The following is a 14,132-nucleotide window of genomic DNA, read 5'->3' on the forward strand; positions in this document are numbered from 1 at the left end:
AAGATTTACTTTGGACCAGTGACCAAGCACGAATTAGTTTGAATTCTGAGATTTTTTTTTTTTAGCAATTGTCCATGTGCTCGTGTTCATGCACAGTTGCCTACATTAATGTGTGTAACTGCATATTGCAATCATAGGCTTAAGTGTGTTTTGTATGTAAATCCTCTTTGTGCCTCTATTAAAGTCAACATGGTGCAGTCCTATATTTTATGATCTAACTTTTATTTCTCTGTAAGATGGATGCTACACCCTTCATAATACCGTTGAACATGATTTACTGAATTGTTTTTAGATCAATAAGCAGATGTGAAACTGTCAGATTTAAAAGATCCTACCCCTGAAATATGTGCACAGAAGCAAATGGTTGTCTCAAATGTTACAAACAACACACCGGCTGTGCAGCTGTGCTCCACAAAACTGAAATCTCTCACTGCCAACTAATCTGCCTTATTATCTGGCTTATTTGTCTGGCCTTGTTCGCTATTCATGCATGGTATATCACCAGGAGGACTTCATGAAGGTCATTTTGTAAGATGGCAGATTCGAAGAAGCCGGAGGGCAAACTGGATTATTAAACAAGCGTTATGACTTCACCAAGAGAAGGCCCATCTTGAAACATCTCACAGTTTAACATCCATTAATGGTCTCAATTCCTGAATGCTCCATGTCTACTTGTTTTGGAAAATTTGTTGATCACATTCTCTCAGCTGTCACAATGCTACAAGGGTACTAAAACCTAAACTGGTTATCTCCCACTGTAGCAACAATTATCATTTATGTCATATAAATTAATCCTTTGGCAAGAGAGAGCGTCTTTATTTTTTGAAGGGAACTCTTTGTGTTGTCTTTGAGATTTGAGAGAGTGAAATGGGATGGGCAACATGATCCAGAAAGAGCCGGTGTGAGTGCAGGTCTTTGTATCAACCAAGCAATTACACACCTGATTCTAGTAGCCAACCAATAGCCTTTACTAAGGACTTTGATATGTAGACTCAGGTGTGTAACTGCTTGGTTGGAACAAAGACCTGCACCCACACCGGCCCTTTCTGGATCATGCTGCCCGGTAGTGGTCAGTGGTATACATTTACTGGCAAGACAGCTGGGACACTTGGGCACCAGGTGGTAGTAAAGACCCAACTAGGCCCTACAGCTAGAACAGGAAACTGACCTTTGCACCTGCTTCCTTCGTACCAAATATTAATTTTGCTCGCTGGGCTTAAACACGTCGGAATTTGTGTATGCGTGTGTGTGTGTGTGTGTGTGTGTGTGTGTGTGTGTGTGTGTGTGTGTGTGTGTGTGTGTGTGTGTGTGAGAGAGAGAGAGAGGGGGTAACTCTTGATAGCGTTATTTGTTTGTTTACCATAATCTGAGTCTCTTGTGACAAGGCCCCATCATGTACTCTTGAATAATGTGATGAGCCGTTGCAAACGATAGTCACCTTTAGATGTTTCTTCTTTTGTGAATATATCATTCAAAGCCGTTGGTTCTGGTTTCCGCGGCTCATTAACACCGAATTATGCAGACATTGAGTTGTCCTTGGAATATATTTGTGAATGAGTCCGGGGAGGAGGGGTCTCCCCCCCTCTCGCTCTCTCTCTCCGTCCTAAATACTGTAGACGGTTAAACGTCACGAATTTCCCTGATGGCGAACATCGGGATGGCTTTTTAAACCAAGAGGCGACAAGGCTGTCATTTTGTTGCCTTGGCGACTGTAAATCAATCGCATCATGCAGTCCGTTCCTCATTCCCAATGAAACGTTTCATCGCTTGCTGCCGTCATCGGGGGTGCGAGGCACCTGGGCTTTGATTGGCTCGTAGTGAGACTCGACGCTGCCATTGAAGAAATGTGGCCCCGTGTGGAGGGGAGGTGCGTCTACGGCCACACTGAGTACACGCCTCTTATATAAATACTCAATACGACCGCATCGCCTATCAGACGGGACGAAATCATCGAAGTCACTGATGTCCGGCTGACATCAGTCTCTACATCAGTCTCTTGTTTGTCTTTCTTTCTTCACACACACACTCTCACTTTCTGTTTGCTGAGAGGCGAGCGCGTGTCTGCGTTCCGCGTTGGGAGAAGAAAAGCGCGCAGCGTCCCAAAGATTCCCTCATCACCAGAATCGATAGCAGGTGTGAATTCATGTCTGTGTATCCCTCACAGATATACTGGTGAGTAGGAGCACCTCTTCTCGTTTTTCCCTGAAAGAACACACGCATAAGCAGTAGTATTGGTATAACCTATTGATGCTTAGTGGTTTTGGGGGGCTTGTTCACTCTTACCGGTAACCATATTAAACGATAGCCTATGATTTTTGCGAATGAATGAATCCAACCGGGAAAAAAGGATAAACTGATTGTCATCAGATCAAACCGATTAGCTGGATTCAATCCGACCATTGTGAAAGAAGGTAGGCCGTTTCGGAACAACTTTCATTTTCGCTGCGCAGATAATTGTTTCCTGGTAGTCCCCCCCCCCCCCGAAACATGGGCCCTGTTGTTTCTGAACTCGGAAGGGTCGACAATCTTGCGCTGTCTTGTGACTCGATTTTGTTGTAGATGTCAACTTTTTTTTTAACGCACGTTGTTTAAAACGTTTCTCCAGGCACCAATTCAAGACGACAAAGACGTCGGAGTCGGAATTGTAGTATTTTGAAGCATATATCATCTGCATTTTAGGGTGATTTGCTTTTTAAACTTAATTTTTAAGATATTTTCGAATCATTAGCGCCTATAGCCCCCCCCCGAACTATTAAGTCACGCGTGCTAATGTCTTCATCCGCTGTATTCTGCGCTGCGTTTGCGCAGTTCGCCGCTAGTGGGACATGCAGGTGCAGCGAGCGTTTGGAGAAGGACGCTTACACCCCATGCTTATCAATCACCACAGTCATTTTCTGTAAAAACATAAAAAAAAAATCCCACCACAACCCTTAAGTGTATGACTTTTCAATAAGGCGGCATAGTAATAATGGACTGTATAGCTCTGTAATAAACTGAAGAATTTCACACTGTAAACCTACATTGAGTCCATTGCACTCTTCACAGTCGTTACAGGGAACGTTTTGCAGCCCTTTTTCAAGCTGTTTTTGTTTTGTCCAGAATGTTCCTCCTGTCTGTAGAGAGGAAGTTCAAGTAACTCTGAACCATTGTTTTGCTTCTCTGTTTAAACCACTGCAGGCCTCTGGCTGTCTCTGCCAGGAAGTTTAGACCTCTTTAATGTAACTACTCTGCTCTCTCACCTCATCTCTCTGCAGGCTTGTGCTGCAATTTTGTGCAAAGCCACCTCTTTAAATCCGTGTGTGTGTGTGTGTGTGTGTGTGTGTGTGTGTGTGTGTGTGTGTGTGTGTGTGTGTGTGTGTGTGTGTGTGTGTAAAAACCCCTTCTTTCTTGTAATGCATGTCCCCATAACTTCACTAAGTTTCCTGTTTTTTTTTGTTTTTTTTCAGTGACTTGACCAGAAACCTTTGCTAGCCTTTTATCAGATGGGCCCTCACGCGGCCATTTGTGCCTCTTTCGAATTGTCTTCTACAGTGTAGCTTTGTACCTACGTGTAAACTTAAAAAGCATTCCCATCACACATCTTGCAGTTATGGAGGAAACGGATTATTTTTTCATTAATAATCACAGGGCACAGCCCCCCCCCCCCCAAGGCTTGCATGTTTCATTGAAAACTTAGGTAAACTAGCTTCCTTATGCAAGGTCAAACAAAATAACACTCCTTTCTGGAGTACTCTTTAATCTGTACTCATTCACTCCAGAATATTCCATACTTTATTTGGGTGTGTGTGTGAGTGGGTGGGGTTGATGTAGACACGCACTACCCACCACACCTCTAGAATTAGTATGATGTGGCAAGCGGACAGCTCAGCATTGGCATGGCATGTCAGCGGCTTTGCCTAGTCGCCTCATCGGCTGAGATTTATGATGCACACTGCAAGAATGCGGGGTGGCAGAGGGGAAACATTGTTAATAATGCAAGACGTAATATCACATTGGGTCAGGTTGCTGCAGCGATCGCTTTGGTCCCTGTCAGCACCACTTCTAGATGGGCTCCCAGGGCATTAGACCTTTTGAGAGTCTGGGCCTTTCGTAATCTGAAGACTGGAGGAAGATGTTTTTAGTCACGATAGGTTGTTTTAAATACCTGTAAAAGTTGGCCATGTGCACCCTCCATTTAAAAAAAATAAAATAAAATAAATAGAAAAAACTTGAGCCTATAATGAAAGTGGCTTAGCAAACGGCTTACCGACATGTGGTATCAAACAGCAGTATTATTAATGTGGTCTGTTAAATACAAAGTAGGTTTTTTGTTGCTTTATTTTTTTAAGCACACTTGGAGAAGATCGCTAAACGCAGGATATCTACATTTCCAGTGGCATTTGGGTAAGCTGTGAATAAGCACCAAGTAGCTTTTTCCAATCCTCCAAGGAACAAAACCAGTGGAATAAATTGTCAATGGATTGTAACTTCCATGGCAATAATCCAGTGTCTTCTCACAAACGGAAAGACGTCTGACCCAGACGTTATTGGGTTTCACAAATCGCATGACCGTTGAATTCGGATTTTGTCTTTAATTAGAGTGTGACGTTTAAGAATATTGTGCGCCTGTCAGCACCAATGATCCTTTTAATTGATGTGTCATGCTGAAGAGGTGCGACACACGTCTGCTGCTGCTGTGTCCTGTGCCTGTGCCAGCCAATGGCTGGGACTGGCATTGGGAACATGGCCAGGTGACCCAGGTGTGCATTGGCTCAACTGGGTCAAGAGCTTTACTGAAAAGCTCCTGTGTTGCCAAGTACAAAAGACGTACACCTGACAGTGACTGGAGCCTGGCAGGAGTGGACTGGTGTGTATGGAAACTAGGCTACATGGATTAGGATGCGAGTCCTGTTGCTAGTCTGGCAACGTTGCCATGTCTAATGGCACAAATGCACCACATGCTCTTAGGTGTAAATATGCATTCCCTTCCATAAGCCACCGTGCCCCTGGGAGTGTGTATCTTATGTCATACGTTCATGGTTTGGTTGATTATAAAGCCCTTGGCACGTCTTTCGGGTAGAAGGTATTCCACTTGGAGAAAAGGGACACATTGTTCAACCTTGCTTGACACTTAAAACTGTTGGATTTGACTGGTATGCACGCATGTTCACGCCCTCCTGGGTTGAGCCGTTACGTGTGCACCCCACTTCCTTCTCATTGTGCCCCTTTTATGTTTTATTAGGCCTATGTTCTGTTATTCTTAGCCGAGCAGGATGTTTATACGATCCCCAAGCAGAAATATGACTGGCAAAGCCCGAGTGTTTATCTTTCTTCACTCCCTCTCTCCTCCGCTCAGGTCCTCGCTGTCACCCCCAATCCCGTCCTCTTTACGTGTCTGCCTCACCCACAGTGAGCGCACGAGCAGCGCCAGCTGACATTATTTTTTCCACGTTAAACCTTGCATATCCTTCGAGATTTTATTTTTAGATATCCGCCTATTGTGTCGGCCAAGCAAGTGGCATCGTGTGACTGGTGCACTGTGAAAGGTTCGAGGTGACTCAACCCAAACCTCCTCGGTTCACCGCTTCATGTTGGACCGTCCGTGCAGCTGCAGCATCATTGTTTCCTCATGAAGGCTACAAGAGGGTTTGTGTAAATTTGGGAGCGGAAAAAACAATTGATAAACTCACAGCAGCCCTGGCCTCGGGGTTAGATGATGTCCTGCTGTTGCCATTGATTGATGCCACACGATGCAGCTCCCCTTCCTGTAAATGTTTCTTTTTAAATTCTGCTTCTGACTCAGATTAGATGGACTGTGACAGCGTTGGTTGGTGTCTCGTTCCACCACCGCATGGCTCAGCTCATCGCCACTGCAACAACACCGGCTCAAACGCCTCTGGATGAAACTGACATGTCGGAAAAAATTGGACAGCCTGGGGCTTTACATTATTGGATTTACAGGAGTTTAAAGATTTAAATCTGGGGCTTAATCCCTGCAGAATAGTGACTGATCCTTGCATATATATATATATATATCTTTAGCTTTAATTTAAGATTGAAATCATTCTTCTTTTTTTTATTATATTAGATTGCAGGAGTTTCCATATGAAGAACATTAAAGCCTCATTTTCAATTAGGAAGTGTCATCTGGGCCCTGATTGAGGATGGGACAGTAGTTGAGATGATATAAAAATTCCACTTTAAGATGAATTGAAAGTGAACATAGAGACATAAGCACAGCTTCTCTAAATGATGCATTATTTTTTTCCAGTAGGAGTTAGTGAATGGCTAAGTATGACTCATAGACGGAGGCAGAGAAATGGGTCTATTTTTGCCCAGAATATTTTAATGGTGAAAATGTTTCATGTCCCTATGGCAGATTTTTCACAAACTGAAAGTGACACACTTTTGCCATTGTTGCTTTCTACATAAAGGGACTTCTAAAGTTGATTTTTGGTCTTTTGTTCCCTTATCAAACATTAAGTGTAGGTTGCTGGAAACTTTCCATTTTAGAAATGTCTTGATGTATGCTCAATAATCCAGGTAAGAAAATCAAAGAAGGTTGAATCAGTTCATCTGGATACAACGTTTATTGACAGATTCTGTCAATAAACGTTGTATCCACATGAACTGATTCAACCTTCTTTGATCATTTTACAAATGGCCATTTTAAAAGGAAATTTAACTGGTAGGACAAAGGCTTTTGTTGAGTGACAGTGATGAATGGTGACGTGACTTCATAGCAACATGTCCCATGCAGGGTTTCATCCAAACCATTTTCTTAATTACCACTGTGCTGAAAGGGCTGATGTGCGTTTGTCTCCAAAAACAGACCCTTTTACTCAAGGTTCAAAGTGGGTCAATGCCAGTTCACACTTTTCCTCACAAAAACATGTCTATTTCGTGTGTGTCCGTGTGGTGGTGTGTGTGCAAGCAGCTTGTCATCTTCGGTTTTTGTTGTCCGATATAGCTGGGGACCACACTGACCGCTAGCTCGTGTTCACTGGCCACGATCGCCAAGCTTTAAATAGAGAGCGTGAGAAGGCTGCTTTGCATCTCGTCCCAACATCAGCTTTGAGACCAGCCTAAAGTCTTTTATTTTTCCACTTTACTATCGCATGCTGTACAGCGAGTGCACAGAACATGTATAAACAACTTGTCGTTATTTTAATTTAAACTGGAAAGTTTGGCCAAGCTTTGAAGAAGGCCGTGCTTTGGCTCCTACTCCAGTCAAATGCCACTGCACGCCCACAGTGCTTTTCACAATGATTGTCTTTCCTTGCTGCTGGTGCAAGAGCACGCCATTGTATAGCTCGAGGTGACCACTGTATGCAAAAAGCACAGCGGTGGCTATGCAGTGCAATAGCACAGTTGGGTTTGTATTGATTGCTGAGTTTGATGTGGTCAAGCCAAGTAAGAACAAAACAAACTAAAGTCTTGGTTGACTTCTCTGCATGCTTTAAGACATGTTTGAATACATATGGGCCCATGATCACTGTATTTATCCATTACTGAGATTTTCCTTTTGTCTTGACCTTATATGACCAGCTTTTTGTGTGTTTAGAGTCCTTTTCCCTTTGCTCAAGTTTATGAGCCCCGTGTAGCAAATAAACTGATAAACCGAGGGTTTTTTTGGGGGGGGCAGGTTCAATCACAGGTTAACACATAGTAAAGATGTACCAATTACAGTGTCTGGGTGATGTAGCGGTCTATTCCGTTGCCTACCAACACGGGGATCGTTGGTTCGAATTGCCATGTTACCTCCGGCTTGGTCGGGCGACCCTAAAGACACAATTGGCCATGTCTGCGGGTGGGAAGCCAGATGTGGGCATGTGTCCTGGTCGCTGCACTAGCGCCTCCTCTGGTCGGCCAGTCGGGGCGCCTGTTTGGGGGGAGGGGGGGAACTGGGAGGAATAGCGTGATCCTCCCACGCGCTACGTCCCCCTGGCGAAATTCCTCACGGTCAGGTAAAAAGAAGCAGCTGGCGACTCCACATGTATCGGAGGAGGCATGTGGTAGCCTGCAGCCCTCCCGGGATTGGCAGAGGGGGTGGAGCAGAGACTGGGATGGCTAGAAAGAGTAGGGTAATTGGCCAAGTACAGTTGGGGAGAAAAATGGGGGAAAAAATCCAAAAAAGACTACCAGTTACAGTGAGTTGGAGTACCCCCCCCCTTTCTTTTTTTCTTTTTTTTTGTATCTTGCTCAGCTTGCCATTTGGAGCAGTGGCATATCTTGACAATATGCACTATGGTGTATTGGAAGTTGGGTACATGGCTGATGTGTAACCTCCAGTGCCTCTCCTTCTCTCACCCTGCAGCCCAGTGTTTGTGCCCAGCAGAGACATGACGGAGGTGATGATCAGCAGCACCCCCATGGAGGACATGAGGCTCAGCCCCAGCAAGGATAGGCTCTCCTTCCAGGTAAGACACACACACTCACACAAACGACTGAATCACTGTGGCCCAGCTCAGTGCCTTCACGTCCTTACATGACGTTCCCCTTTTTATAACCCTTCTTTCGCCATTCATTATATATTGGGTTGACAACTGTATGGGTGGATGGTAGCTACCGCTGCAGTTCTATTTGTGATTGTGGACGGGGTCTACGTATGTTTAGAACTGAAGAGTGAGGGGCCTCGGTGTTCCCGTCAGTCACAGTTTAAAAAAAAAAACCCGCAAACTGTTGGAAAAATATTGAGCAACATACGAGAATGGGAGAGCATTGTATTAGGACAGGACTTTTTGTTCCAGCAAAGCACTTAACCTGGTGACCCCTGCAAAACCCCAGGCCAGGCTAGTTTGTTTTGATATGACAAGACCACATCATCATCAGCGGTTGTTTCTGTAGGTTATGTAAGTAAGACTTGTTTGTTTTGGGGATGGTGGTGGGGGTTGTTGGGAGACTAATAAAATTATGGCAATTATTTTGTCCTCAGAGTATAACTGCGTCCTAGGATATTAATATGTACTGGATACTGTGGACTGGACTTGAAGCCAAAGGTTCTTGTGTGTGCGGGGCAGATTATGGCTTTTCCGGAGGATATGAACATTAAAGGCTTGTAAAAATTGCCGTCTTCCACCGCTTTAAAAATTCAACTGAAATGCACTTTAAAAATGCAACAGATTCACGGAATTTCTGCGATTATACTGACATGATAATGAACCTTCCAGGCTGAGAGATCAGTGCCAAGTAATCCGGTGGCCTTGACTAGTTGTTGACATAGACTTTATTCTAATGTCATTTAATTGGGCCATCTCAGAAAAAAACCTCAAGTAGCTGTGTTATTGTCTGCTCAAATGGCTCACGATCCTGGCCTGCTAATTATTGTAAGGTAACCTAATGATAGTCTAAATTATTGTCATTATGTTGTCACTGAAAAACTATTATGGATGACAAATGCAAAGGTCACATTGATTGCATTTCAAAGCCTACTACACTGGAAGGCTCCATCTGTTTGTAGGAGGAAATTGTCTTCGAGAGGATGGGAACCAACCCATAGGAAGAAGTGAGCTTCCTTTCCGGACAATTCACACTCCAGCTGTGAGTCCTTCTGAGAGGATGGGGAAGGAGGCGTTTCAGGTGGGCCAGTGGAGAGATGGAGGGTGCCAGCGTAACACTTCCTCCCCACTTCCCATCTCAATTCACTGCACCCTCTTCTGGGCCACTTGCCCAAGGTCCCGGCTAGTCCTTGGCGCACTGACGTACAAAGAAATGACGATACTGCCATCACTTCCTCCACTTTGGATGCTTGTGGCTTTGATCCAAATTGTTTGGCCACTGCCTGATCCCAACTGCACCTGTGCAAGGCATTGTGAGAGATCTCGAAGTCAGATTAAATGGAGTAACTGGTGCAATGTTTTAGGCTGGGTTGAAAGGCGAGCTTCTTTGCAGCAGCCTGAACTGCCAACACTATAAACACTGTCATGATTCAGGCTTATCGTTCATAAACCCACCCCCCATTCCAGAAGAACCTAAAATAGCCAACATGGCGCCTCACTGATGACGTGTCGCTGTTTCCTGTTGCTGGAAGTGAAACAGTTTATGGCATGCATTAGCATGGGGGTCTTATGGCAAGGTCATTGCCCAATTCTTTGGTGCTGACGCATAATGAGTATAGGCAACAGATGTACATAGATGCAAAACCTGGGCTCTACAAAGGCATATACTTGCATGCGCTGCGTTCCAAAATACTTCAGTTCTACAACATTTAATACCAACACACCAAGCATGATCATGTCTCTTGCATAGTCACCCATATGGCTATTTTCAGAGTATGAAAATGCATGTTTTCATAGACTGACAAATTGTGATAGTCACAAGGCAGATTTTAGTACATTTTGTCTTTTTTTTCCTCCCTCCTCATTTCTCTTCTCTGGCATTTAAGGCGGCTTGGACACAGCTGGAGTCTCTCTTTCTCTTTCTCTTCCCCACTCCACGCCTCGGCCTCTCTCTTGCCTCATGTAATGCTTTCTTTCCACTTGGTTCCTTGCCCAGACAGTGACATCTCTTTCCCCCCTCCAATGTCTGAGTGAAATATGCAGGTCTAAAAATATTCTTCCACTTTATCCAAACAACAGCAAAAAAAAAAAAATGCTGTTCTTGGACCAGGAGTGGCAGGCTTTTTCCCCCAGGGCCATTTCTCTGGTTCCTGAGAGAAGAGAAAGTCGGAGGTTGATGTCCAATCTCACCAGGGCAGGGAATGCATGTAATCTTTCTTGTCAGGATGTCTCTCATGCCCTTCAGTTCAGAGCCAAACATTTTTGAATGTGGCACGCTGCATTCATAAGCAAGCTTTATCTGGCCGGATTTATACAGCCACAGCCCATTTCATGTTCTGGCCTGAGTGCTATTCTCACCCCCCCCCCTTGATGAGTCAGTCCTCATATGGGTTTATACACGTATTAATTCTTAACATTTCAGTTTCCGTTTTGAGGGGGTTAATTTGACAAATCCTGTCCTGGTAATTTTCCCACCTATTTGATTGTGTAACTTAGCATCGCTGTTGCCTTGTTCACAAACCGCTTGGGTTCCGCTCTGCATTTTCAACTAACTTGTTGATTTGCAATACTATGACTATGCTCTTGTATAATCTTCCGAGTAGTGGGTGATGCAGCGTTGGATAAGTTTGTAAGCGGTTATGAGCTGCTTTGGCACAGTGCCTTTTGAAAGCATTTAGATTAAACATGATGCAGCATTTAAGTCTGCCCAGACACGCCTCATTTACCAATACACAGCATCTGACATAAGTACCCCTCGTGCCATTTCATGTGAGCACCTATGCAGGAATGTTGGTTGAACGTGAGTAAGACTGGGTTTCGTCATATTGTCAATGGGGTTATCAAGTGAGCATGTCTCATCACAGATGTTTTTTTTTTCTTTCATTCTAATCGGGCTGATGGTACCTTCTCAACCCTCTCTCATGTGGTTTAAAACGTTTCTCCATATATATTTACCACCCTCCACACTCAGGCTTAGCCAACACCTTGTTCACAACGTTATACCCTGTCATTTTTTTTTTTTTTAATTTTCTCCCCAATTGTATCTGGCCAATTACCCCATTCTTCTAAGCCGTCCCCATCGCTGCCCCACCACCACCACCAAGCCGGGCAGGGCTGCAGACTATTACATGCCTCCTCTGATACATGTGGCCTCGCCAGCTGCTTCTTTTCACCTGACAGTGAGGAGTTTCACCAGGGGGACATAGCGCATGGGAGGATCACGCTCTTCCCCCCCAGTTCCCCCTCCCCCCTGAACAAATGCCGCGACCGACCAGAGGAGGCACTAGTGCAGCGACCAGGACACGTACCCACAGCCGGCTTCCCGACTGCAGACATGGCCAATTGTGCCTGTAGGGATGCCCGACCAGGCCGGCGGTAACATGGGGATTCGATCTGGTGATCCCCGTGTTGGTAGGCAATGGAATAAACCGCTATGCCAGTCATTTCTAAACTCGACACAGGTCTCGACTCTCAACTATACAACTGCCTGTCTGGCTTGAAATAACCTGCTCAGCAGTAATAAAAACTCAAGTTGTTGTGGCATTTCTAGTTAATGCTCATCGCATGTCTTTTTCCCTTGCAGATATTCCCTGACCCCTCAGATTTTGAGCGATGCTGTAAGCTAAAAGACCGTCTGCCATCCATTGTGGTGGAGCCCACAGAGGGAGAGGTGGAAAGTGGGGAGCTCCGCTGGCCTCCGGAAGAGTTTTTGGTCAGTGAAGAGGAGGAGGAGGAAGAAGAGGGACGGAGTAATGGAAATATCCAAAATGGACAGCCAGTTCAGAATTCCCAGCACTAGAAGCCGAATTGCGGGGCCCTGTCTTTATTCTCTCTCTCTTTTTCTCTCTCTCTCTCTCTCTCTCTCCTTCACCCCCCCCCCCCCCCACTCACACACACATGCACACACTCCTTCTTCTTCACACACTGGCTGTACTGCATGTCAGTGCTCCAACAGACTAACTGGCAGGCACACAATTGGTTAGTGATGCCATCTCTCTTCCTTTGACACCAAAGCAACACACACACACACACACACACACACACACACACACACACACACACACACACACACACACACACACACACACACACACACACACACACACGTACGTCTGTGTGTCTTGACCAGGATGGATGCCCCATTGGACAGTGGCAGCTCAGTGCTCCATGGACAGCCATCAGCAGGAGGCTAATCCTGTACCCACTCTTCACTCCAGAATGGGTGGCGGCATCATGACCCCAGAGACTTCATTTTCCAATAACTGCTGTGGTACCCATGGGGATTTGTCTATATTGTATTATCCATACCTGTGCTCCATTTCTGGATTTATCTTGACAATTGTGCTTGCCATCACTATCTATACATCTGTTTTGAAACGTGGGTGTTTTGTGAAAAATATCTGTGGGATTGTTTGGGGGTTCATTCTGACGCATCGAGGAATGGATTCCTGTACCTTCAGTTATTGTGGGCATATGTCAGGCTTTTGCATAGGAAGGACAGCCTGGAAGCATTTGCAGTAGATTTGAAGAGGCAAAGCAAAGAAAACTGAACGAGTAGAACCTACCCTACTGTGCTAAATACGTGAATACATTGTGCAAAGGCCTGCTATACACTGAGGCACACACGTGCTTTAAATTTGCCCTCACCTTGGCCCTTTTAGCCTTATGATGGAGCTGGAGGGTATTGGCTTTATCGGATGGAAATCTTGAAGGGAGAAAAACCAATAGTTAGTCAGAAATTCTTGCAGTCGATGGACATGTTAATACTTTCCCCCCACACAGAGAACCCCTGAGGCCGTGTATTGCTTTGATTTTGACCTGTTATGGTGTTGGTCTACTTTACCATTGTTGAGAGCAAAACAAATGTACGTCTATAGCCCAGATGGAAAAACGCTCAGCGCTGCTCACACAAGTGAAAACGTGACTGTCAAAGCTACCCAACCTACTAGTCTTCCTGTTATTTGGAGATCAGCCACAGCATTTTATGCCGTGAAATTCAGGTCATGGGCTAATTTACCTGATGTGGGATCAGCGAGTTTAACGGTTATACAGGCAATATCTGAAACGAGTGTTTCATAAGTTGCTAAAGGTTATAAATGGGTTTGCATCATCAATGTAATTGTAATTGAGCTAGTTTCTCAAGATGATTGTAAGGTGGGCAATTGTTGGGTAACTATTAATTTAGTACTTTCTAGCCTGTAAGCTTGTTAAAGCGTTCGGTCATTTGGATTTAGCTCATTGATCTGTCTTTTCTATAAAGGCGTTTTGGTTTTTTGCCAGTATGCAATTTCAAATATTGTGGTTATTTTTTCCCCCTTTGACATCAGTCCTTTACTTGTCTTGGGGGAAATTACATTTTCAATGTCATTTTGTGGAGAGAAGTAATTTTTTGTACAGAAATAAATTGTTCTGAGATACTGTATGAGCCTGTTAGAAACCTCGTCTTGTTTTTGTAAATTTCCCATTTAAATGGCATTAGGGCTGTGTACAGAACATCTCCCCTCTCATTCTGCTGTCTGTCACTTACAGGTCCCACATTGTTTTTGTAAATCTCAGGGAGATTAGCCGCCATCTTTCTTCTTTTTTGTTTTGTGTATTTAGACCACTTTCTCTGTAACAAAACACGGAGGTTGTAAATAAACATTTGAATTTGCT

At 44.6% G+C, this 14,132-nt stretch overlaps 1 protein-coding gene across 1 annotated transcript; it reads left to right on the forward strand.

Moving 5' to 3' along the window:
- Nucleotides 1-1,914: 1,914 nt before the first annotated feature.
- lbh (LBH regulator of WNT signaling pathway) lies at nucleotides 1,915-14,132 on the forward strand. The gene is made up of 3 exons (XM_056295677.1): nucleotides 1,915-2,172; nucleotides 8,297-8,399; nucleotides 12,061-14,132. The coding sequence occupies exons 1-3, from the start codon at nucleotides 2,144-2,146 to the stop codon at nucleotides 12,274-12,276; spliced, it is 348 nt and encodes a 115-aa protein (XP_056151652.1). The 5' UTR covers nucleotides 1,915-2,143; the 3' UTR covers nucleotides 12,277-14,132.

Source organism: Lampris incognitus, chromosome 16 (assembly GCF_029633865.1).
Source record: "Lampris incognitus isolate fLamInc1 chromosome 16, fLamInc1.hap2, whole genome shotgun sequence".
In the NCBI taxonomy this organism is placed as follows: Eukaryota; Metazoa; Chordata; class Actinopteri; order Lampriformes; family Lampridae; genus Lampris; species Lampris incognitus.

Excerpts from the sequence above, each read along its gene's own strand:
- lbh (XM_056295677.1), top strand. The coding sequence starts at position 2,144 with ATGTCTGTGTATCCCTCACAGATATACTG. Across the intron at positions 2,173-8,296 it reads TATCCCTCACAGATATACTG|CCCAGTGTTTGTGCCCAGCA; the intron begins GTGAGTAGGAGC and ends CTCACCCTGCAG. Across the intron at positions 8,400-12,060 it reads AGGATAGGCTCTCCTTCCAG|ATATTCCCTGACCCCTCAGA; the intron begins GTAAGACACACA and ends TTTCCCTTGCAG.